This window comes from Grammomys surdaster, unplaced genomic scaffold, assembly GCF_004785775.1.
Source record: "Grammomys surdaster isolate TR1022 unplaced genomic scaffold, NIH_TR_1.0 126028, whole genome shotgun sequence".
Taxonomy (NCBI): domain Eukaryota; kingdom Metazoa; phylum Chordata; class Mammalia; order Rodentia; family Muridae; genus Grammomys; species Grammomys surdaster.
The window spans coordinates 4370560-4397637 of NW_021620841.1; the positions used below are offsets into that span (position 1 = coordinate 4370560).

General features: G+C 37.6%; 1 protein-coding gene across 4 annotated transcripts in view; it reads left to right on the plus strand.

Moving 5' to 3' along the window:
• Ppp1r12a (protein phosphatase 1 regulatory subunit 12A) overlaps positions 1–27078 on the plus strand; it is a 109308-nt gene that overhangs the window by 79502 nt on the left and 2728 nt on the right. The window contains exons 12-24 of one of the 4 annotated variants that reach the window (XM_028754599.1): positions 443–544; positions 1368–1535; positions 1917–2096; positions 8627–8717; positions 9963–10163; positions 10373–10550; positions 11438–11559; positions 13467–13532; positions 16842–16858; positions 18085–18220; positions 18763–18867; positions 21918–21965; positions 24400–24450. In XM_028754599.1, coding sequence (XP_028610432.1) covers positions 443–544; positions 1368–1535; positions 1917–2096; positions 8627–8717; positions 9963–10163; positions 10373–10550; positions 11438–11559; positions 13467–13532; positions 16842–16858; positions 18085–18220; positions 18763–18867; positions 21918–21965; positions 24400–24450 — 1465 coding nt within the window. The remainder of the gene's footprint in view (positions 1–442; positions 545–1367; positions 1536–1916; positions 2097–8626; positions 8718–9962; positions 10164–10372; positions 10551–11437; positions 11560–13466; positions 13533–16841; positions 16859–18084; positions 18221–18762; positions 18868–21917; positions 21966–24399; positions 24451–27078) is intronic. The other 3 variants (XM_028754600.1, XM_028754601.1, XM_028754602.1) reach the window with 3 other exon arrangements.

Genomic DNA, 27078 nt, shown 5'->3' on the forward strand with positions numbered 1-27078 from the left:
TTTGGAGGGGTATTTTTGGTTTGGTTTGGTATGGTTCGGTTTTTGTTTTTTTAATTAATGTCTTATTTTTTTAGTCTTCAGTGTTAGATAACTTTTTATTATATTTGTAGTCATGCTTTAGTGTCTAATTAAGTATCTTAATTTGTTTCAGCTAACATTTTATATATGTATATGTTTTCAACATTATTTTTGTTAGTATATATCATGTAGTATGTCTCACGCTATGAATCACAGTATTTTGTCTTATAAGTAATATGCTTGTAAATGCTTTTATTTAGGGTTATATACTAACTCTTAGGACTAAAATTACTCCCACTTTTTGGTAAATATCCTAGTTTTCCTGTGAGATTTTACTTCTATCTATTCTTGTTCACTAGTATGTACCTTTCTTAACCTTCTTCTAAAATTACCTACCAGAATCTGAAGGCTGTTATTTTCACAGAGAGTCTTCGAATTTGCGAAGTAGTTCTTACACGAGAAGAAAATGGGAAGATGATCTTAAAAAAAATAGTTCAATCAATGAAGGATCCACTTACCATAGAAGGTATGATGTACTTTATAAGTGACTTCTCTATGTCCTCTATAGCCTTTGATTTAATATCAGTTATGCAAATCTTTTTTTAAGCTATTACATCTTTTTTGTGTGCTAAATTTAATTGAGAGACACAGTAAATATAAAGATGGTGTGGATTTACTCTAACTTATCCTCTGTGTGTATATTTAATTAAATGGTATATTGTGAAATGTCTTTTAACACTTTTAAAGGAACTTCTTATGATTGACTAAATCATCTGAAATGGGCTATTGTCATAATTGATTTTGCTGTTGTCTATGATCTGGAACATTTGTTTGGACTAGAACTCAGCTCTATGAAAGCATATCTGTTTAGAATCTTGGTGCTATTATAGTGGAGACTAGGAGACTTCCACTTCAGTTCTCTGCAGAAAGCAAGAGTAAGATGTGAACACATACACTCTAGACACGGCTCACTCCTGAGGAGTTAACCCTTGCTAAAACCTTTTCTTCAGATGGGCTGTATGCCTTATTTTCCTTGAATGAATCTACTCCACATTTTTTGTTAGGACCAGCCTGGCATGAGCATTTATGGTCTAGCATATTCTAAAAATGTTCAGTGTTGACTGTTATTGAAGGCTTTGGGAGGAGGAGGCATAAAATTCTACACCATCAAATCAGTAAAATTAATCTATACTCCAGCAAGTTGTAGATCCAACTCTTGGTGCTGGAGCTGGTGGTTTGATTAGGAACACAGTTTGTTTTCTACTGTGTGCAATTGTGTGATATCTAAGATAATGAATGTAGCATACACATACAGACACGTCCTATATAGAAATGCCTCTTTCCTTTAGTTGCTCCTTTGGTAGAAGACAAGATGATTTGATTAGTTGTAGTGTTCCAAGCACCACATCAACACCAACAGTTACCTCTGCAGCTGGGCTTCAGAAAAGCCTCCCTTCCAGCACAAGCACTACTGCAAAGACTCCCCCGGGTTCTTCCTCCGCAGGCACACAGAGCAGGTGAGTCACAGAGACATTCTGTGTTCAGGTCTACTGTGTGCTTATGTGCGTGCATGCATCGTTGTGTAGATGGATGTGGGCTCTGGATTTTTTTATTTACCATGTCAAAATTGCTCTTAAGCAAAAATTGGTTCCAAAACAAAAAACAAAAAAAAACAAGCAATTATGCATGTCTGGGGAAAAAAATCTTAAAGTCTTAAATCATATTGCTTAAAATAAAATTTTATTTCTTTGGCAGCTCTACGTGAGCTGTTTGATTGCTAATCTTGTGTTTTTAAAAAATCCATCCCTGTGGTCACATGTTTTCAGCTTCTAGAAATTGCTTTCGTTGTTTAGCTGTTTTCCTTTTCTCTTTTTGTGTTGCTGCTTATGACGCTATAGTACCTCAAATCGTTTGTGGGCTGAGGATAGTACTGAGAAAGAGAAGGACAGTGCTCCTACCGCAGTGACCATTCCTGTTGCTCCAACTGTTGTAAATGCTGCAGCTTCTTCTACCACAACCCTGACTACAACTACTGCTGGCACTGTTTCCTCCACATCAGAGGTCAGGGAGAGACGCAGGTGTGTACAGGTCCTCACAGTACTAGTTCTGCTGATATGCTTGTCCAGTTTTTGGTATTTTGTGTTCTTTGCTTGTTTGTTTTGTTATTCTCTGAAATGTGATATGTATTAGTAATTACTTTTCTATTACTGTGCTAAAATACAATGACCAAAGCATCTTATAGAAGAGGGGGTTTTGCTTGTAGTTTCAGAGGGTTAGAGTCCATAATGTCAGGGTGAAGGCGGCAGGCAGATGTGGCTAGAGAAGGATGCTAAGAGCTCCTTGCATCCTGAACTGCAGCACAAGAGAGAGGAAGAGCTGGGAATGGCAGGTGGCCTTAATATCCCAGAGCCCACCTCCAGTGACATACTTCCTCCAACAAGGTCACACTTGCAAAGCCCCCTCAAGCTGTTGTAACTGGGACTGCGTGTTAATATCGATGCTCCAAAGGGGCATTCTCATTCAAACCACCATAATGACCATTTCTCTTAATAGGCTAATAAATGAAATACTGGCTCCAGGCTAGGTAAATGGACACACCGAGCAGTTATTAGCAGTTAGTATTAGTCATCTCTGAAAGAATTGATGTGTGATGCAATCAAAGGCAAAACCAGACAACTGTCTTCTTAGCTGTTAGCATCTTAGTGTTAATTGAAATTGTGTGTGTGTGTGTGTGTGTGTGTGTGTGTGTGTGTGTGTGTTTTGTGAAGACTTAAACTTGGGAGAAATTATATACAACATACCAAGATTAATTGTTCCCATTACAAAGGAAATAGATATATTTTAAACAATTTATGGGCTGGCTGTGTAGCTTAGTGGTAAAACCATTGCTTCACATGCCAGTCCCAGGTTCACTCTTGCCTCCTCTTCCTCCAACTTCCTTCCCTGGTCCTTGTTTCCTCCTTCTTCCTAGTCCCCCCCCCCAACCCCGTCCCCTTGCTTCTCTCTCCTCGTCCTTCCTTTGACTTCCTTCCTCTTTTTCTTCTTCGCTGGAAGTCAAACAAGGGGCTTCCATCTACCACTGAGTTACACTGAAGATACTTGCGTCTTAATCACTTCTAAATCAGCATTTCTTCTTCTATATGGAAAGAAAGGTCCTTATTATACATACTTTTTAACTTCCAGAAACCATTCAATCTCTAAGATTCCGTGCTTTTAATTTAAATAAAATTCTCAGTGGCAAATAAAGTGTAATGAATATCCCCTCGGAATCAATAATTGTTTCAGAATACAATATGATTCTCTCCTCCTATCTTTCCTCCCCTTCAGTGCTAGGCTCAAAACCAGTGCCCTGTGTATTCTATGACAGCTCTAGCACTCAAACTGATTCTTACATCAGGTTTATTGATTGCATTTAAGAAGAGAGTTGAGGGGTATATGGCTTTAAAAATTAGTCTTCATTTTAGTGGAGGATATTAAAGATTAAAAATAAATCTTTAATAAATTGTTACATACAACAAAGATTATTCTAATGGCATAAGGAACAAAATGTATATATTTTTTCTCTGTCAAAACTATAAGTTGTCTTTATTACTTAAACACTATCACAGTTTTGCCTTTCAAAGAGAGCTTTAAAAGAGTGATCTGGGTGCAACACCATCATTACTAGGGTGGAATCATCAGTTAAAGGCATAGAAGTAAAACCAGGCCCCTTCATAGAGAATTTGCAGAGCCGATCACACTCCGGTTTTCCAGGTTTTCATTTAGTTTTCAGACCCATCGTCTTAGTTCCCATGTTTTTTGATGCCTAGCAATCCTGTCTGCCTTCAGGGCCTCAGCCAATCTCTTCCTGGATTTCTTATCTGTCTCTGGGTGTTGACTGTAGTTACCCTTGGCTGTCACCATCTGTATGGTGACAGATGAAGACCCACTGACATCATCTCTTTCGATGGCAGAGGTGAACTCTGGAGAGGCACACAGGTCATTAACACTGTGTTGAACACTGGCTTTGTCCTGTATTTCCCGTGCCATTGCCAGGGTTTATAAGACTCAACAAATTTAACAGTTCCCCTTACTGTGTCTGCCCTGCTGTGCCTGTAGTCTCCCGGATGCAGAGCTGCTGATTTCCCCAGCTTCTCTTCCTCTTGCCTGTGCTTAAATTCTATTCCCAGGTTAGGGCCTTACCCAGCTATGGGCTGGGGAAGATGCATCTGGTAGCTCTCATGGAAATTATAGGGGATAGTAGCAATTTGCTATTTAGCCTTGCACTCTGAACTTCTCTTTTCTGTAAACTCCTAGCTAGGTATTATATTTCTAAGATGCCTTCCTAGTAAAAGCTGGCTTGGAAATAAATCTCCTGAAGGCCTTCTATGGTCTTCTATGTGTCTTTTGACCTTGTTTCTGTTCCATATCTAGAGAGTCTGTCCTGCTTCAGTAATACCTAAAGTAATTTTGCTGTCTGGACTTTCTTCCACATGAAACAGTTAACTGGGAATTTTTATAGATTGTTAGCTTTTTCTGGTAATCTTTTCATTAAATTTTACCAGTGAATCTGAAATACATACAATTATTTATTTGCCTTAATATATACACAATGGCAAAAATATATTGGGCAGGGTTAGGAGTTTGCCTTAGTGATAGAATACTTAGCAAGTGTGTAGTCCTAGGGTTGATAATTAGTGCTAGGGGGAAAAAAAGATAATAAATTGTGACCAAAAAAATTAAGTGTATTTATCCTATTAGGTACTTGAAGATCTAATATGAAGTTATATAGAACACTGTTCAGTTATCCTAGTTGATCAGGATTGTATCTAATTCCTCCCCTTTTTTTAGATAAAAATTCCAATGCCTTCATTTCTTGTTCATTTGTTTATGGGTGGGTGGGGTTTAATGTATCTGGGTGTTTGTAGGTGCATGCATACGTGTGCACATACACTTTTCCCATTGCTTTCTTAGATAATGTTTTCAGTGAGCACACTGTGTCTTCCGAGATGTGCCTCTCAGCCCTTAATGCTGTAGTTATAAGTGTGTGCAGCTATGCCCAGCTTTTACTGGGAGCCAAGAGTTTGAACGCTGGGCCTCGTGCTTACACACCAAGTTTGCTAGCCCACAAGTCATTTTACAGCCCCCTGAGAAGTCAGTGTTTGTTTAAAGAAAAACTAACATCAAATGGTAGACAATGATAGCAGATTATTTTGTGTAAGTGCTTGTTATTTACCATAATTGTAAATCCACAGGAGCGCCTTACAAATAATACCATTGCTTTATATAGTTATTCTCTCCCGCTGCCTTTTTCTATTTCCTCTGAGCTAGACATGGTGGATCATGCCTGTAATCCCAGCACCCAGGAGGCTGAGACACAAAAGCCACAAGATTAAGGCCAGTCTGGGCTTAAATAGTGATTTCCAAACCCGTCTGGGCTACATAGAAAATTCTATTAAAAGGAAACAAGACAAAAATTCATTTTCTCTGAAAGGAAAAAAGCTAAGTGTGAAATAAGAAGGCTGCTACTCAGTTTGTTAAATATATAATATGGTTGACCAATTAAAATATCACTATAAGTAAATCTGTTTCAGCTAATAAATAAAACTTTGTAGAATAAATCATTAGGCCGGGCGGTGGTGGAGCACACCTTTAATCCCAGGACTTGGGAGGCAGAGGCAGGTGGATTTCTGAGTTTGAGGACAGCCAGGGCTACACAGACAAACCCTGTCTTGAAAAACAAAAAAAATAAATAAAATAAAATAAAATAAATCATTAGAAAAATCTTTAATTAGAAGAAAAACATTGAATTGATTAAAAGTTTTATACTAATTGGAAACAGATATCACATATAAGATTAAAGTGCACAGATTTTACAAACCATTTAACTGGTGGTTTATCCCCTTAACAAACAGTTATAAGAAATTAACATTCATGAAAATTTAGAAGTGAATTTAAAAAATAACAGGCGAGTTTGTGGATTTAGGTCAGAACCAGTATTTTGGTGAGATTTGATAGGAAAGTATTCCTCTGTAGGGGCTGGAAAAATGGCTCAGCAGTCAAGAGCACTGGCTGTTCTTCTAGAGGACCTGGGTTCAATTCCTGGCATCCGTGGCAACTCACACCTGTCTGTAACTCTAGTTCCAGGGCTTCTGACACTGTCTCACAGCATACATATAGACAAAACACCAATGAACATAAGCTAAAAAACAAAAATTGAAAAAAAGATTTCCTTTGTGAAATGCTTCAGTTACAGAAGAGATGTTCCTCCAGATAGACAGTGCTGCTGTACCACAGGATTTAACAATGTCACTGTAAAATGTATCGAGAGTATGGGTGCCAAGAGGACAGAAAACAACAAACAGTTACATCTTTCTGACCAAGATGGGATATTCAACCAGATGAGTTTGCACAGTATTTTGTTAAATCAGGGTTTCCTAGGGTTTCTATTGGTATGACAAATGTCATGACCAAAAGCAGCATGGGAAGGGAAAGAGTGATTCCAGCCCACAGCTTTTTGTCTACGTGCTGTCCAGGGAAGCTAGGGCAGAAACTCAGGGAGGGTCCTGGAGCAGGAACTAATGCAGAGGCCATGGAGGGTGCTGCTTATTGGCCTGCTCTCTTACAGAAAGCAGTGAGCTTGCCATCTCACAGTCATCAATGGAGAAAATGCACTGCAGGGTTGCCCACAGCCCAATCTGTTGGGGGCATTTTCTCAACTGAGCTTCCCTTTGCAAATGACTCAAACTTGTGTCAAGTTGACATAAAACAAGCTAGCACAGAGATCATATAAACAGCTTAAGTTGAAATAATTGCTGTGGTATAATTTTGTGTTTCTGTAAGTTTGCTAAGTGCCCATTGAAGGAAAAAATGACCATATTTGACCTTTCCTGACTGACTTGCTCTCAGTTGCTGTAATCACAGTAGAAGCAACAAGAAAGCAATCCTCTCACCCTGGTTCAAACTAAGTTGTACCTAACTGCCAAGATTGAAAGCCACTGAAAAGAAATAAATTTGTATCTGCCAGGACTTATCTGAGAAAACAGATGCTAAGAAAAATTAATCATATAGTCTAGTCTTAGCAGACTTCAGAAACAATTAGAAATATGGACAGTCATGAATACATTCCTAATGTTTGAAAAGGAATTGAATCCCTCTGAAGAATTTTAAAAGACCACTGCAGATAGAGTGTGAATATGCACTACTACATTCTCTGAGTATAAAGGGCTTATAGAAGAGAGACAGATGGCATACAACTCATAGCTGACTTCAGAGCTTCTTAAAGAACAGTGACTAACAAGTTGAGGTGAGCAGTAAAGCTGACAAAGAGCCCTTCTAGAGAGGAGAATTCAGGTAAAGAACACTGACCTTGGAGAGCACAATGGGTGAGCACTAAACCTTACAGAGGAAGTAGAGGATTCTGTCAGGTTTTCACTCAGAGGAGAGTTCAGTAACAAGATAGTGTTGATGATTGAACTACACCAAGTAAGCTTCGCCTGCTTTTGAAATTATTCAGTTCTTGTTCAAAATGTGAACAAAACAATGATTTCTACGCAGAGTATAAATAATTAAAAGAATAGGACTGTCCCCATATCAGTACAGACATTCTGACATTTACAGTAAAGACTTTTAAATCAGACATCTGCCCAAGTCATCTAAGACTGTTAGAGCAAAGCAGAACAAGCCAAAATGGTAGGCATAAGGAATTTGGAGTCAAGTTTGTGAAGGAAGATGTACTTAAAATTGTTTTAGGTATAGAAATGATAAAATCTTTGCTCCCAGTTTTTGTTTGTTTGTTTTTTGGTTTTCTTTTGGTTTGGTTCTGTCTACGTAGTCCTGTAGACCAGGCTAGTCTCAAACTCAGAGAGGTGCTCACCTTTGCCTCCCAGGTGCTGGGATTAAAAACATGTGCCATCATGTGCCCAGCCCCTTCCCTCCTTTTTTATATAATAAAAAAATAGCAGAACTTTGCTCGTTAAGTGGGCAGTGCTAATAAGTGGACTTGTGGGCCACTCGAGAAGTAATGTGGAATGAGTTGTTTCTCAGTGGAGGTTAGATTCATCATCTCCATTTCTCTGAACTGGCTCTGTGCCAATGAAATGCTTGTATCTCTGCCTCTTTCCGTAGAGTAAAACATAATCTTCAGTCCTCTCATTTCTACTTTAAAATTAAGACCATTAAATATAGCAAGAAAGAAATCAACATGCCATACTAAGTATAACTGGTTCCTGTCCAGAAAGAAATGGTCATGGGCTGAACTCAGTGATTGGGAGCACTTGATCTTCTTGAGGGCCTAGATGCAATTCCCAGCACCCACATGGTAGTTCATAGCCCTCTGTAACGTCACTGCCAGGGGGACCCAATGGTCATTGTGGACATCAGGAAGGCAAGTAGTATGTACAGACAGACAGACAGACAGACATAGATATAGATATAGAATGCACCTATACATATCAAATAAAAATTAAATAATAATAAATTTCAAAGCCAGGTACAAATATTTTCTGAAGATTCTTTTTTAATCCATTAAACAGTATGCTTGCCTGTTTTAATCACAAACGTTGATAAATATTTTTACTCATAAAAATGTTGACTCTCCAACTAACAATTTTTTAATTTATTACTGTAGGTCATACCTCACTCCTGTTAGGGACGAAGAGTCTGAATCCCAAAGAAAAGCAAGATCTAGACAAGCAAGACAGTCTAGACGGTCAACACAGGTATATCTAATGTGTATAATACAGAGAATATATATATACTTAATTCATGACTTTGATTTTCACTCTGTGGGTAAAATCAGAAGAGATAAGGATGATGTAGTAATCCTTCCATAGCTTTTATGTATAAGGTTATACTTTTGGTATCACATTATACCTAATTAGTATCCTTTGTCTCTCTGAGTGTTGGTTTTTAATCCCCTATCCCTAATTTGGTTTTTGGCACAGAGTATATTCATAAGTGTTAACATGAATTAATTATGTGGTGCCCCCCCACCTTGGTTTTTTGGGTTTTTGGGGGGTTTTTTGGGGTTTTGAGACAAGGTTTCTATGTAACTCTGGCTATACTGGAACTCACTCTGTAGACCATGCTGGCCTCTAACTCAAAGATCCCCCTGCCTCTGCCTCCTGAGTGCTGGGATTAAAGATATGTACCATCATCACCCAGCCATATGGTGCCTTATAATTATTGAAGTCTTACGAATATGTAGAGATGAAGGGATAGAGAAGAAGCCTAGTGCTCAGTATAGAAAACAGCAGGTGGGCAAGTGTAAGAAGAGTGTCTCTGGCTAGTTACTATCTCACTTCCTACTCATCATTCTGATTATGATAGCTGCCTTTCCTTTTTTTTTTGGTTTTTCGAGACAGGGTTTCCCTGTGTAGCCTTGGCTGTCCTGGAACTCACTCTGTAGACCAGACTGGCCTCCAACTCAGAAATCCACCTGCCTCTGCCTCCCAAGTGCTGGGATTGAAGGCATGCGTCACCACTGCCCGGCAAATAGCTGCCTTTCCTACTGATGAGGAACTCCGTAACGTGAATTCAGCTGTTTGAATCTTGCCATTACTTGCCAGTCAAAGCATTACAGTTGTTGGGCCTTAAGCTACTTTTCCCGTCTAGCTTGTTCACAGGGATCTAACCTGAAAACATTACTTACTTATTGAAGATTTTATCAAACCTCCAAGTTAATGTGTAAAAATGAATACGTACAGTTATTATATAGATTGACTCTTCCTCTTCTAAAATTAGAAACATATATTCAGATTTTTCTGTCTTACTATTTTGTTAGAGTATACACAGTTTCTTATCTGTAATTATAACTTTCCCAATTCCTATCATAATTGTGATTTATAAAATGAATGTGATTCGCTATGTAAAAATTACATTTATATTTGATGTATCAGTTTATAAGGTATTCTTTTTAAATGACCATTAATATCTATTACAATTTATGCCTTTTTGGTGTGCAGGGGGTAACACTGACTGATCTTCAGGAAGCTGAAAAAACAATAGGAAGAAGTCGTTCTACGAGAACCAGAGAACAAGAAAATGAAGAGAAAGAAAAAGAAGAAAAGGAAAAACAGGATAAAGAGAAACAAGAAGAAAAGAAGGAGTCAGAAACATCTAGAGAAGATGAATATAAACAAAAGCATTCCAGAACATATGATGAGGTAATGCTGTGGGCAGCTCAGTTGGTCAGGTGCTCTGAATGGTCCTGGGTCGTTGACAGTGTGGAGATGTGTGGCCTAGTAAACAGTATGAAGGGCAGGATGGATGGCGTGGGCTGGGCGGCTCTGCCATGGTGAGAACAATGCTTTGAAATCAGTTTGTGTTCGTGTGTCTTTACTTACTATTTCAAATGGCTTTGAATGCTTCACAGACTTACACACGTTACAGACCAGTGTCCACTTCAAGTTCAAGCACTCCGTCGTCGTCCTCCTCCTCACTGTCTACTCTAGGCAGTTCGCTCTATGCCTCTAGTCAGCTGAACAGGCCAAACAGTCTTGTCGGTATAACCTCTGCCTACTCCCGGGGATTAGCCAAAGAAAATGAAAGAGGTAAGGAACCACCTTTCGTTCAAGTAATCCTGGGAGCAGGTCTCCCTAATTAGTCGTGCAGCTACAGAAAGTCTTAAGCTGATGCACTGAGCAGAAACAGTGTTCAGTCATTAATGTTCTGTATGTGTCTACATTGTTAGCACATTCAAAGACCCTAATAATCTTGTAGTGCAGAAGCCATTTACAGGTAAGAAACAGAAATCTTAAGACTAACATGTTTATATTGATTTGCTTTTAATGCAAGATAGATAATTTTTCAGAAGAAAGGGTCTGCCCTTAGGATGGAAGTGAAGTGCTAGACTCTGTGGAGACCACAGGCTGCACAGGGCTGCTGCCACGTGTCCCATCGTGTGTGTCTGTGCTTTCTCCCCTTGCACGGCAGTGCTGCAGGTAACTTGCTATCACACATTAATGACAAGCCTGTCCTGCCCATCAGCCAATCAGCCATTTCCTACACAGCAAATATGTCTCTAGGGATGGTTTTATTTTGGACAGCAAGAATGTGGAGATAATTTGTTCTCGTGATCATTAAAAGCGTGTCATAATGCAAATTTATACCAAATATGTATATAGGAGTACTGATGGGGACAAACATTATTTTAATTGAAGAAATTGAAGCTTTACAAAAGAGGCTAACAAAATTCAGAGTACTATTTATTTTGTACATGCTAGGCAAGGGCATACATGTGTGTAAGTACAATGACGCCTGCAGAAGTCGGAAGGTGCCTTGTCAGAGTCTGTTCTCCTGCCGGCTGGGTCTCCTGGCTTGACAGCAATTGTAGTCACCCACTGAGCCATTTAGTGGCTCTAGGATTGTTTTGACATATGCTTGTAAAAACATTGTCAGGATAAATTGCAATCATGTGGTTTATGTAATCCATAAATAGAGGGAGAGAAAAAAGAAGAGGAGAAAGAAGGGGAAGATAAGTCACAACCTAAATCAATCAGAGAACGACGGCGACCAAGAGAAAAACGACGGTCTACTGGAGTCTCCTTCTGGACACAAGATGTGAGGCTCTCTTACAAACACTGCCTTCCCAGAAGTACTTGCTCATAATTCCTCACATCGCTGAGATGATAGATGGTTTAAATCATCAGTCTAACTGTTAAATGTGAAAATGCTTTATAAACACAGTCACCAGATAGGTAGATGTGCGTGTGTGTGTGTGTGTGTGTGTGTGTGTGTGTGTGCGCGCGCGCGCGCGCGCGTGTGCGTGTGTCTATTTACTACCTAACTCAGGAATTATGTTCCAATTTTGGAATAATTATAATGGCTATTGGTCATGGTATACACATTATTTTAAAATGCTAATAGCCCCTTCTAAGAAAAATGCTTTCCGAGTTGTACATTTAATCTAACTTTTATAAGTGTACATAAAAGAACCCGTTTTGCTTCAAACGATGCAAGATTCCAACAATCCTGTAAAGAGGAAAGTTTTCAGCCTAGGGTTCTAGGCTAGGGGCACATTACTTCCCCAGCATATTCAAAGCTATAGGTTTAATTCCCAATACTACAAGTGAATAAATTTCTTTTTCTAGATCTCACGTGATAACCCTAATACTGCTATTTATTGGCAAGTGGAAGAAATGTGGGGTGATACTGTTAATGTGGAAACATTTATATTTTAATATAGCAGTTTTAAGGGAACAAAATTATTTTTATATTTTTAAATGTAGCCTGTTGGTATTTTTTTCTGTTTCTTAGTAATTTCTTTGCAAAGCTGAGGGTCAAATTATACATTCTAGGCAAAGATGTACAGCCATAATCCAAAAATTATATTTATCTAGAAACATTAGTAAGTGTATAGTTTCGTGACAGCATAAAAAGGGCAATACAAAGTCATATTTTTTCTCAATTTTTATCATCCTTGTTTTAAATATAAAAGCATTTGCGTATACAATTGTATGTTTTTGAAGTACATCAATGCTGTTCTATCTAGCAGTACATTTATTTTAATTGCTATAAAAATGTTAAATCTCTAAACTGTATACATTCCGCCACTGAAGGTCATCCAGCAGTTGAACTAACCCACACATCTCCATATGTTGCTCTTACACTTAAGTCTATTTTGGAGGGGAGAAGGGGGCGGTTGAGACCATGTTTTCCTGTGTAGTCCTGGCTGTCCTGGAACTCAGACTGTAGACCAAGCTGGCCTCAAACTCAGAGATCCGCCTGCTTCTGCCTCCTAGGTGCTGGGATTAAAGGCGTGTTCCAGCACTGCCTGGCTTCTGGCTTCAGAATGTAATTTCCCAACTGTTGTTTTCAGTTTACTTTTCCTATAAACAACACATCCTAGCCAGCTTTATTTTTAATCTGCCTTTTTAATTTCGGGGGCTTAGTTATCTTCATTTTCATTATATTAACAGTGAGATTACATGCAGTACACATTGGCATATACAATTTATATAATACATGAAGACAATAATCAAGGATGTATGTGGCTGGGTTTGGTTTTTTGTTTTTGCTTTTATTTAAGCAAATTTAGAATATCCATGTAGAACTTAAGATTCATAAAACCAAAAAAAAAAAAAGACTTAGGAAATTATACATGTTTATCCTAAAGTGGCCTTCTATCAAAAGTATAATTTACAGCTTCTGAAGTACAGGCAGACACTCTTAAAGGCAGATTAAAAATTTAAAAAATAAAAATAAAAACATGCTTTGAAAGCTGGGGTATAATGCATAAGTGGTAACGAATGGGAGAGCCAACAGGAAAAAAATGAAATTCTTTTGTTTTCTTTAAACCTTCTAATTTAAAATAAATTTACTTTAAAGATTTTAATATAAAAAGGTTTGAACACACATAAAATTTTCATAGTATATTTTTGCGCAGAATCATTTTAAATTCCAAAAGTAAAAAATACCAAGCATTCTATGTGTCTGTTTTTGTAACCTGATCTGACAATGTGCTTTAGAGTGATGAAAATGAGCAAGAGCGGCAGTCGGACACCGAGGACAGCTCCAGCAAGAGGGACACGCAGGTGAGCAGCTGGCGTATGTGCCAGTGTGCGTGCGATTGTGTGAGCAGGTGCTTCTGTCAGCTTGGGACGAGGTGACTAGGACAGAGAATAGTTTACAGGTGATAGAAGGGAGGGTTGCTTTACTGACGTACAAAAACCATCAGAAAACTTAAATTTAGAGTTAAACAAGAAAGGAAGGAAAAGTTGTAATTGTAAGTAAAGAAGTGTAATTGTTCAAAGCACACTCACAAGTGACAGATTTAGAAGTCAGAGGCGCAGGGTTTATTTCTGAGATTGGCAAAGTTGTGATCTAAAGAAAATGCACCTCTGACTTTCTTACATGTGTTTAGAATGGATTCTCCAAAGGGTTTTTTCCTATTAATCTTCCTTAATCATATCACACAGTCAAGTATTGTCTGGAAAGCAGCCTCCTTGGCGGTGCAGTTGCAGCTCCTTCCCCTGTGGTGACCTTGTCCTTCCTGCATTCCCTGCTGGCTGTCCAGGATAATAAGAGATGTAACGGCTCACACAGTCAGTACTTGACCTGTGTGGTATGAATTAGCACTCTGTAGCCTAAAAGACATTCTGGCGGTTGATGCTGTCATTTTCATTTCTGGTGTGTTCCTTCCTAGAGAGCATTTGCATTTCCCTAGGCTCTCAGAGTGTGAAGCAGTGTGAAATAGCAGCTGTGTACCTGGACTAGGTGACTGACTGAATGGACACTGCTTTTGGTCCAAGTATACCTATGACTCAAGCAGTTCTTTTGATCCTTAGGCAAGCAGGTGGACAGCCAGCACAGTGAGTAAGTTAGTACTGAGCTGAGAAGTTGAGCAGGGAAACTCGCTTGTCACACGGGCCTCATGACCTAACTTTGATCAGTAAAACCCAAATGGTGGAAGAAAAGAACCCCACCACTACCACTGCACACAGAGAGCAGCATCATTGATATCAGATTTTTATTTAAAAATACATATCAGAAGCCTTCAGAAAATGTTTAGGGGCTGGAGAGATGGCTGAGAGGTTAAGAGCACACACTACTCTTCCAAAGGTCCTAGCTTCAATTCTCAGCAACCACATGGTAGCTCAGAACTATCTACAGTGGGATCTGATGCCCTCTTCTGGTGTGTTTGGAGACAGAGTGCATCATTATATCATACATACATACATACATACATACGTACGTACGTACATAATTCTTTTTTAAAGAAAAAATGTTAAGGTTTTTAAGCTTCTTATTTCCACTTCTAGATATTTATTCCCAAGTACATAAAGATAACTTTATAGAAAATACATTGTAACGTTGCTTATAAAAATAAAACATTGAATATAGACAAACTAAATGCATATGCAAAAGTTCCTATTATTTGTATAGATACTTGATATACAGCCTGTTAACAGTTATTGTCTAGGGATTGGGTGAATGGACGGGAAAGCACAAGAGCTTATATACTACAGATATTTATGTGAACTTATTTCTCAAAAAGATGGAAAGGATATTTTTATTTTGGAAAAACATCTAAATAGGGAGCAAGGTTGTGCTACGTGAAGTAAGCAAGACACAGAAAAACATACTGCATGGTTGCACTTTTGCAATCTAGCAAACTCAGGAAACAGAAACTCAGATTGTGCTTACCAGGACTGGGAGGAGGAAGAGAGGTGGTTGTGTGTGTGTTGAATCTCATGGCATTGTGAACATACGTAATACTAGTATTCTACATCCTTTAAGTAATTTAAAATCGTAATTTAAACATTATTTAGAAAGTAAATTTTATGGAGTTTGGAAGTTACATTTTAGCTTAAAAAATAATTAATGGTAACACCATGATTCTAAAAGACATAGAATTCAAGTGATTCCTGATTGCTAGAATCAACAAAACTAGTAATAAATGTGATATGTACATATTTTAGTTGTCTGAATATTTTATAGAATTTAATATCTTTAAATTTTAAGTTTTTTTAAGATTGTTAAATTTTTTTAAAAAATGAAGAGTTAAGTCAAAATATAAATTTTAAGTACTGAAAGCAAGGGCAACATTAATTTTGCAAAGGAAATTTGAACAGACTTTAGTAAATCATTTTTAGCCTGAAAAAATTAAACAGTTCTGAGGGAACATACTAATTTTAGAACTTGTAAAAGTTACAAATATCCAAACTCGAGTCTTAACAAACCAATTTTGAATGGTTATTTTATGGAAAATTATACATTAAGTGATAAAAGGAGGAAACTAAATGTCCTCCCCAAAAAATTTACATTCATCTCTGTCTTAGGATTCCTATTGCTTCAGTGAAACACAGTAACCCAAGAGCAAGTTGGGGAGGAAAGGGTTTACTCAGCTTACACTTCCACAGCACTGTTTATGATAGAAGGAAGTCAAGACAGATACTCAAGCAGGGCAGGAACCTGGAGGCAGGAGCTGATGCAGAGGCCATGGAGGGGTGCTGCTTACTAGTTTGCTGCCCCTGACTTGCTCAGCCTGCTTTCTTGTAGAACCCAGAACTACTAGTCCAGGGATGGCACCACACACAATGGACTATGTGCCCTCTCCAGTTCATCACTAATTGAGAAAATGACTTACAGCTGAATCTCATGGAGGCATTTCCTCAACTGATAAGGCTCCTTCTTCTCTGATGACTCCAAGTCAAGTTGACATGCCAAAAAAAAAAAGCCAATACAATCCTGATTATCTTAGCAATCATTTCATGATAAGAAGATACGAACTTCAATGATACATGCTGGAAATAGTCATATTTTGTATGGCTTAATTGCTAAATCTTGAAGAAATATAAAGCTAGGTGTTTAGAATGTCAAGTAGTGTATATATACTATTCTATAGAGAACATGATACCCATTTGGTTCCCTCATAGTAATGTCTTTAAAAGTAAGAATGAGTCAGGTGCTTGCTTTGAAGAGTCACAAAGTAAACTTGTACTGCTGTCACCTTCTGCTGACTAATTATAAGCAGTGGATGGTTCTTCGTCCTTTTTACCTTTCTATTTAAACAGTAAGTACACTCAATTTTACAGGAACTGAATAGAAATCTTTCCAGATGAAATTGTATTGTTTTAAACATGCAAAACCATACAGTGACTCTGTATTCTACAGTTTCTAAAAATGAGCATACTAAACGAAAGCGTGTGTGATGAGTGAGTTTAACAGTGTGAACAGCATTGTTATGGTGGATTGTCTGTATCAGTCTCAGCTAACACTGTCATGAAAGAATAAGTGTGAACAGCATTGTTATGGTGGATTGTCTGTATCAGTCTCAGCTAACACTGTCATGAAAGAATAAGACATAATACGCTTTTTGGTTTTTGTTTCTTACTTTCTAGACGGATTCTGTTTCCAGGTATGTTTAATTTTTTTTTCCTGATATATTTTTTTATTTTTACTGTTGATAAAAAATATGTTGCTGGATGCTTACAGATTTTGTAGATTTATAACATTAATAGGCAATAAAAATCTGAGAAATTGTAGGTGACCTATGCTGGCAAGATGGCTCAGCAGGTTAGTGCTTGCTGCCAAGCCTAACGACCTGAATCAGTCCACAAGACCCACACAGTGGAAGAGGGAACCAACTCTCTCAAGTTGTCCTCTGCCTTGTGCGTAATGCAGTTGCAGCATGTACACACACGCACAAAAAAGCAATCTTTGAAAAACAACATACAATTTTTTTAAAAATTAAAGTATGATGACCTAATCATTGTTAGTTTTCTATGTTAAAAGGTATCGATTTTAATTCATTGGTCATTATAATATATAAGTTACTTTAATTATAATAAAAGAGAATGTTCCTAAATCTCTACAGCAGTGTTCCTTTTTCTTGGACTTTTCCATGTTTCTTATTTCAACATGAACCATCTCATTATTAATATCAGAAACTGATAGAAATCCACACCCAGCCAGAAAAGTATTAAATTAAGTATTCAACATCCTTAAAAGAAAATGGATGAGTGAAGGAATTTTTTCACATTAGCTCAAGATCACTCTACCCTTGATTGTAATCTTGATCCATTTCCCTTGCCCACAGCTGGTGACCAAAGGCCTTGTGAGACTGAGAATAAATTTTATATACTGATGATTCTTTGAACTGAAATATAAGGCAGTAGTGCTTATCAGATAAAAAGGTACCTGAACCAAATAACAAACGAATTCACAGTCCTGATAACACGCTTCCTTTTTAAATCAAACCCATTATTTAACATTTAGGAAATTCGTTGATTATTTCATCAAATCTAAGATGCTAATTTTAAACATTACTATATACCACCAAAAGAAGGAAAGGTGTCACCAGGTAAGACTATAATGAATCATGGCATAAATTGTTATAGCATGATAAAATATGAAAAGGTCATTTAAAACTTCAAATAATTTAGCATAATATGAAAACAGCTTTGACTTACATAGAGAGAGAAAGTAAGAATGGCTTCCCATATATTATATGTCACAAAATTGATAATAGCTTACAGAGACTATTACTTAGCATCTCGGAATATCAAGGTGATACATAATATGTACTAACATAATTCATGGAAGACTATAATAAAGTTTCCGTTTTCAACTCAACCTTTGAAGGTATGACAGCAGTTCCACAACATCAAGTGATCGATACGATTCCTTGCTGGGTCGGTCTGCTTCGTACAGTTACTTAGAAGACAGAAAACCTTACAGTAGTCGGCTAGAAAAGGATGACTCAACTGACTTCAAAAAGGTATGTGCATTATTTAGTTTTTGTTTTTGTAGATTGTGTGTGTGTGTGTGTGTGTGTGCGCGCGCACGCGCTATTTATATTTTAACACTATTCTGAAAAACTTGCTTATAAAGAAATCAATATTTTGAAATAACTTATTTTATTATTAGTTTCTGACAGCTAATAGTAAGTAATGTGTAAATAGCCATGTCTTAGAGAGAGGAAAATATACCCAAGGCTTTATATTTGTTGTGTCTGTCTTGCTGGAATGAGCTGGAAAGGGCCATTCAGAAGGACCAAGTATGAGTCTGTGCACACATATTCCTTGTTTCATTATCTTTTCAATTGATTGTTTGTATGGGTTTAGATGCAGTCTTGCTATTTATTGGCCTTGAACTTGCAAGTTACTTCTAAGCAACTTGTATTTATTTAAATAATTAAAATATATTTTCAGAAAATTCTTTATGGTTTGTATCTACATTAATTTTCTATTTAATATTGTAGTCATTGAGGTCTATTCAGTAGAACAACAAAAGTAATCTGTTCTTCATTAATCTTTCTAGCTTTATGAACAAATTTTAGCTGAAAATGAAAAGCTGAAGGCACAGCTACATGATACAAATATGGAACTAACGGATCTAAAGTTGCAGTTGGAAAAGGCTACCCAGGTTTGTACCTTTTTTCTCTTTGTTAACCTCCAGGTGCATGGTGATTTAGTATACCCAAAAGCTTTACATCTAATTTTTTTGTAATATTAGTTCTGAACATATGTTTGGTTATTTATAATGCTTTATTTAGGAATAAAAGAGAATCAACATGATTAAAAGTTAGCTGATTTCTGAAATACGAAAATACAGAAGTAAAGTCATATAGAAAGAATTCAAGAGTTTTTTGTGATGCAGAAAATTGAACCCTAGAAACACTTCTGTCAGAGCTGCGTGCATCTGCAACCTCCTAAATTTCTTTTTTTTTTTTTTTTTTTTTTTTTTGGTTTTTCGAGACAGGGTTTCTCTGTGGAGCCCTGGCTGTCCTGGAACTCACTCTGTAGACCAGGCTGGCCTCGAACTCAGAAATCCACCTGCCTCTGCCTCCCAAGTGCTGGGATTAAAGGCGTGCGCCACCACCGCCCGGCCTAAATTTCTTTATAATAGTTAGTATGTGAGGCTGAAGAGATGGCTCAGTGGGTAAGAGCACTGGCTGTCCTTCCAAAGGACTCAGGTTTGGGGGGTCCAGGAGTTACATCAGAGGTTCTCAACCTGTGGGTCACAACCCCTTTGGAGGGGGTTCAAAGGACCCTTTCACAGGGGTCACCTACAACAATCAGAAAACAGAGATATTTGCATTACAATTCATAACAATAGCAAATTACAGTTATGAAGTAACAACAAAAGTAATTTTGTGGTTGGGGGTCACCACAGCATGAAGAACTGTGTATATTAAAGGGTCACAGCGTTTGGAAAGTTGAGAACTACTAATCTGTATGGTGGTTGACAATGGTGTGTAACTCCAGTCCATGAGACCTGATATGCTCTTCTGAGCCCCATAGGAACTTTGGGCACATGGTACACAGACATACGTGCACAGAAAACACTCACATATATGTGTGTGTGTGTGTGTGTGTGTGTGTGTGTGCGCGTGCGTAAAGCCTTTTTTAAATTTGTAAAAAGCGTGTATTATAATGAGTTTCTGTTGTTCAAGTCAAAGGGATCTGGGCAGCCAGCTCATCAATTAAGCATATTTCCTCCTAGTCTAGGGGTCCAAGCTCAGTTCCTAATACCCAAGTGTCTCACAGTTGCCTGTAATACCAGCTACAGGCTATCTGATACCCTCTCCTGACCTCTGAGGGGGCTCATCTCCATCCTTCTCTCTGTTTCTGTCTCTCTTCTTTCCTCCTTCCTCCTCTCCCTCCCTCCCTCATTAAAAGCTCTTCTATGTACTCATGCTTGATAATGTTTATTCTTTTCTGGCTTCTTTCTGTGGAACAGCTTAGAGATGACAAAACTCAGACTTTTGTACCTAGAAACTTGGAATTGTTTCCCAAGGTCTTTTGCCATGGAATTCTGTATCTGAAAGATAATAGTTTATCTCCTCTTCCTTTACCTCATCATTTTTTTTTTTTTTTTTTTTTTTTTTTTTTTTTTTTTTGGTTTTTCGAGACAGGGTTTCTCTGAGTAGCCCTGGCTGTCCTGGAACTCACTCTGTAGACCAGGCTAGCCTCGAACTCTCGAACTCAGAAATCCGCCTGCCTCTGCCTCCCAAGTGCTGGGATTAAAGGCGTGCGCCACCACCGCCCGGCTTACCTCATCATTTTAAACAAACAAGAAAACAAAAAATTGATCAAAGAATAGTAAGGAGCTACATATTTTGTATCTTTTGAAGACTTTTAAAGAAATCTATATGTTTTAAAGGCTTTAAGGACTGCTTTAATTCTTAAGAAAACAAACTTGCTTAGCAATTATTAGATTACACTTGAAAGAATTCATCTAAAATTGTCTGTTCATACCGCATGCTTCCTTTTTAGCTGTTTTTATGCCTGCCTTTTATTTCTTAAAATTTCATTTTCTGTATTGAACTCTTGTGGCTGGGTCTTTCCCCTCTCATTTCTAACTACTGTTGTCTTATAAAGCAATTGTCCACACACAACAGATGCTGTGCTAAATTCTAGAGTCATTTAAAAGACGCATTTAAATTACTTTTTGAGTTATTGTGAAGATAAACAGAAAGGAAGACAGAAAGCAGTAGCACATAATATGGTGTTGAAATAACTTGGAATGTCCTTCAGGCTGCATAAGTACCAGGCCTTTGAGCATATAGCAAGTACACAGATTTGGTCATGTTTTCTCAGTAAAGTTACCACTTCCTGTTTACCTGGACTGAGGATGCTCTGTTACATGGTAAATCAGCTAAGCCGCGGGTGCACTGCTGAACTTGCTTATCTGTCTCTGTTCCTCCTTTTCTGTGTGTCCTTTTGTCACCTTATTTTTCTTATTGAGTTAATTCTGATTAATCCTATTTCTTACTCAAACTCTGTAGGAGGGGAAAATTAATAATAATCAATTATCATTCCGTCCGGATCTGCTTGGTAAGGAGCTAGCTGGACATTGTCTTATGCATAGCATAGGTCACTAGCTTATAGAAGAATGTCTGGGAGTGGGGGCCTGGAGCTGTTAAAGATGTAGCTTGGTAGTGGAGAGTGTGCTTATGTCTGGCTCTGAAAGAAAAGGAAAGTGTTGTTTTGTGACTGGATCCATACAGATTTTTGATTCTGTAGTCAGAGAAGCAAGTTTCTGAGTGACCTGCTGAGGCACTGTCGTCCAACTCCTTCCTACAAAGCCACTCAGACTGCTAACAAGTCTCCTTTATTCAGGATGCTAGAATCTGATGAAGCAGATTGACTATTCCTGACGGACTCAGAAGGAAGTAAGCATCTGAGGGAAGGCTGTGATGTTTGTCAGGCCCTAGAAGATGCTCCTTCTCGCAGTCTATGTAAAATGACAGCTGTGAGGACCATCTGGTCTTAAACATCACTTCTATCATTTCAACACATACCCTTCTTTAATTTTCATTTCTTTACTTCAATTTGCCTAGTTTACCACCTGAATATGTATTATGCCACCTGAAAATTGTTATTTTTTTATAACACCCACCAGTGGAGAGTTACATTGTATCCCTCATTTTTATTGCATGTTCATCTGTTTTTTAAATTTCTTTATTACAGAGACAAGAACGATTTGCTGATAGGTCACTGTTGGAGATGGAGAAAAGGGTAAGTGTCCGTCCGTCTTACTGAATCAGCAGTGTTTGGATGAGCGGCTGTAGCTTTGCGTTTGTTTCTGTAGATGGGAGTTGGGTATTGCAAACAAGAAGAAATGTTAATACAGTAAAGCTTATCATTTTCTTTTTCTACAATATGTTTGTTGTTTGTGCTATTTTACTTGTATTTCTCTCCAGTTATTATTATTGCTCTGGAGTCTAGACATGGCCATAGGAATAGTCTGAAAATTTGAGACTGTAACAGTGGTCCAGATGTTAAAAGGAAACCTATGTAATGAAGCCCATGTGAGTGGCAGCTCAACTCACACGTGTGGAAGAACAAGGTGTATCACAGTAACCGTGATGTGCATTCTTGAAGGCAAAGACTAAATACCAGAGACAGTTGATGTGGAAGCATTGTTCTTCCCCAACATGTTTTGTAAAATTATCGATTTGACTTTTCATAAAAAAAAATAAAATGGTACAGAATAAAATAAAATATACTACATTCAACATCTGTGTTTATTGAATTGTTCTGTACAGTAATTTCTCTTTTAGTATAATTTCAGCAAAATTTAAAAAATAGTATTTGGACCTTTTTAAAGTTTGATGTAGCTAGTAGTTCTAAAAGCTCAGAATCACGTATTTTATTAAATTCAATATTATTGCATATTGTTTGTATTGCTGCCTGTCTACTGATGTGTAACACTGAATTTTACCCCAAAAACATAGAGAGCAACTAAGATCAGTTTTTCTACCTGTATGAATAGTTGACATGGAAAACAGAGAAATAGAATAAAATTTATATTTTCACAACACTTTGAAGAATATTTCTTGCAAAGTCAGTGATTATTACACAAATTTAAGCACATGAAAGAAGTAAAATCATCAGTGATATTATCAAGTATAGGTAATTGCTAATTTAGTGCCTGTCCTTGTGATAACAGGCATACTTATATTCTTCTCACCTGATCTTGTTTTTGCTTGTCAAATGCAGATAAATTACAAAGTAGCTAATGTACTCCTATTTGATAGGCTTTGGTAATTACAGTTTAATAACATACAGATTATTGTTAAGAGGTGCTAACATTTATTTGGTGTTCTCCATGTATAAGACAGACACTGTATATACTAAGCAGTTTACATGTATGGTTTTTCATTTAACTATAAAAAGTTTCTCTGAGCTAGTAGGATCAGGCAGTTGGGAAGAGTGTTTCAGTGTTGCCCTATAATTGTCTTAAAATCTTAAATACAGCTAGTAAAATTGAGGATTGTGGGAGTATTGCCTATCTGTCCAGAAGAGATTATATATGTGCTTGCTTTTTATGTATACATACATACATACATACATACATATATATGTGTGTATACATATTTTTTTTTCTACAAAGTTATAAGGATCAAATATGAAGCTATATTTGCTGGTGTTTTTAGAAGTACAGTGGTTTATGTGAATTTGTCATGGTTATGTTCTTACCTAGAAGGAAGGTCTGTTATAAAGTAACATTTATCTATAATAATTTTTAAGCATGTTGATATAAGTGGGCCTCCATTTCTTTTTTAAAAGCACATGCCCTAAACACATTGACATTTATGATAATTGTACTACATTACTAAATATTAACATTAATTGTTAATCTGAGGAAGAATGTCATTGAAATAGTTTCAGTGTTGTTAAACTAAATGTAAATGGTTTGTATCTGAAAGGTGACCGGCAGGAGTCAGTATCTTCTGGGCGGTATGACCTAACCAGTTTTACAGTTTGCTTGCTTTCGCTTAACACTTTAGAAATGCTTATCATATAAGGGAAAATAAAACAGGACACTGCAATAATACATTGTTTGTTGGCTTTGCCTGCCACTCTGAAATGAATTTAAAATAAATGCTGTAGTTGCTGTCCTATATTCACTGCATTAATGCTACACACAGTATCAGCCTCTATGACTAAATCTGTATAGCTATAGAGTGAACCAAATAACTAACTCACAGTAAACATGGTGAGGGGAGGAGATGCATTTCTCTGGGGTCCGTTTGTAATTGAAAAGCACACATAGTTTAGGCATGTTTGCTTCTTGGCCCTCTGCTCTTGACACTGTAGTGTAAGTGCATCTGTGTGTGCGTGTGTTCTTTCCTATGTAGTCCTCAGCCTTGAGAGTGCCGTACTCTAGCCCTACGTTTATCTCAACTAGAAAACAATAATAATTGGAATATGTTGTATAACATCCTACTAGAAAGAGAAAATTAAATAGAGAGAGCCTGTGGGAAGTAATTTAAAAGATGATCAGCTTGTTTCCCAGTTCTGGAAAGCTCCTACACAGCACCAGCCTCCTCACGTCTTTTGTTCACTGCTCTTGATTTTATCTGTAATGCTCAAGTGTCACCATGTCACAATACACAAGACAGTGTGCGTATAACTGAGTAATCACTGGTCTCTCCCACTGATGTAGGAACGAAGAGCTCTAGAAAGAAGAATATCTGAAATGGAAGAAGAGCTCAAAGTAAGTAGCTGTGCTGATGAGAGCACCGCTCTCCTCCTGCGCCTGCCCTCCATTCTGACGGCCACTTGTGAATTCTCTAGGGCATGCTTCTCTTCCTAAATCCAGCTCTTAGTCATCTCGAAGAGGAGTTCAAACCTAAAACATGTCTGTTACGTTTCCCGCTTATGTATTTGTTTATGTTTTTATGAATATATATTGGTATAGATGTGCATGGCATGTGAGTGTTGAGGTCAGAAGACGGAGTCGGTTCTCTCTTCCACCATGTGGATCCTGGGCATTGACTTCCGGCTCTCAGGCTTGGAAGCAAACCCTTTACCCCCTGAGCATCTTGCCAGCCCACGAGCCTTTTCTTATTATAATTTCTATTAATTTTTTGACAATTTTCTAGTTGTATCTGATTCATCCTGGTTACTGTCACCCCCTTCTCCTGCGTCACTTCCCCATTCAGCTTCTCCTGCTCTCTTCCTTACAAGCTCCCTTAACATTCATGTCTGTTGTGTTCTCACCTCCTGAAATTGACTAGCGCCATTTGTGTGATGACAGAGGGTTTGGTTTGATTTGATTTGATTTTTAAACAGTGCCTCACTGTGTACCTCTGGCTGTCCTGCAGCTCACTATATAGACCAGGCTAGCCTTGAAATCACACAGATCCTCCTGTGTTTGTCTCCTAAGTTCTGAGATTAAAGGTGGGTGTCATTTCATCTGGTGATTTGTATGGTGCTTCTAATACCCGGGTATGAGAAAATTAAATAGTTATAGGATGTAAGGCTTATTAGTTCTGCACATTTCCATTTGTAGTTCAGTGTTTCTTTGAGGAGGAGAAGAAAAAATAAAAATTTCCTTTAAAAATAAGAAACCTTTTTAAAAAAAAAAAAAAGATACCAAGGCTAGGAATATAACTCAGTTGTGGAGGACTTGCCAGCCCTAGAGGTCTTCCATTTCATCTTCAGGGTGAAAGTCAAATAATGACCTGAGAGTGACAGACAGAAGTATCAAACTCTCTATCGCCTCTGTAATGAGTTTTTTATTTGAACATTGAACAGTGCAGAGGGACAAAATGGTGTGGTTATTGGTTAACTGTTAGCACTGTGTGTGTGTGTGTGTGTGTGTGTGTGTGTGTGTGTGTGTGTGTGATCTCTTGACACATAATTAATAGTATAAAATAATGATACCCTTATCAGCACCTCAGAATTACACTTATGAAATTAGAATTTCAAGTTTTAAAATTTCACTGAATTAGTTTGTGATTAGACCATTATTTTTAATTAGCTTTGAAAAGTAGAAATAAATCTCTTGTACTTTGTTATGTATTGCCTAGCTTGACGTGGAATTTTAGTAATAAATTGTTTGCTGTTCTAAATGTGTTGGAGTATTCCTTTACATTTTGGGTTTTTTTTTTTTTTAGTTTATTTCCTGTGATTTTATATGTTCTCATTATACTTTTGGGTGTCTTCTTGTTTTTTATTCTTATTTCTTTATGTTCTGATTCCTGCAGAACCTGCACCAAATAAACCAAATTGAACCTCTGAGAGAGCTAAATGAGAGGCTGCTGGCTGAGAATAGGGCCTTGAGCAGAGTGATAGCCAAGCGCTCAGGGTTCTGTAGGCCACTGCAGTCTGTGAGCCTGTAATTATAGTCTCATCATTCCTTCTTGGTAGACCCAGGCAGGTGTTTCTGTGTTAGTAAGCGTGGTTTTTGTAAAAGCTCACAACTACAAATTAATACCATGTGTCCAGAACTATCACATATATAACTGTTTAATTGTGCATGGCTTCTCCAAACATTAAAATTACCACTAATTGTATATTGCAACTGATAAACCACAGTAAAATTAGGGACTGAGTTAGGAATTAAAAGATTTCTCTGTCCTTTGTAAAGCCCATTCATATTTCTTTTGCTTCAAGCATAATTTAGATATATCTAGTATTTATTGTCTTTTATGAAATACAAAGTAACACCCAAATTAAGCTGGATTGGGCCAGCTTTATCTGCCTTTGTAAATAGTATCATTTATACTCAGTTCATTGTCTCTCCACTGTCCACTAGAGTCCCACTTTCAGCCTGCATTGTCCCTGAAGACTGAGCTCAGTGAGGCTCACTGGAACAGTCAGTCTTCTCGTAGGCCTGGCTTGGATGAGAGTGTTGCAAGTTCCATTTTTGTTCTCCCTAATGTACCAGTGTCACAGGACATTCTGAAAACTGGAAAAAAGGAGAATTAAGTCTTCTTGGAAAATACATTTTAATGTCCAAAATAAAAACTTTCCTTTCCTAGTCAACTTGCCAAAATGCATAGTTTCAGTTACCCTCAGTAGAAAGTTAATGTAATTTCTGATATCTCTACCCTCACCTTTAGTTTGTCTGTACAGCAAGAGAATATTGAATTGTTTTTTAAAAATATATACTACTCTATATACATTGATTCTTTCCATTTAGTGGATCAGACACTAATAGGCCATCAGGCTTGTGTCCTATAGATGAGTTCTTTAAGAAATGTTAATATGTTCAGAATGAGTCCTCAGGCTTTCTAGTTAAGCTGGTGTTTTGTTTAGTGGTAGTGCTACCTGGCTTAGGTGTTGGCAGGAGCTATGGGAGGAACTCACGTTATGATTCTGTTCTAACAACAGGCTT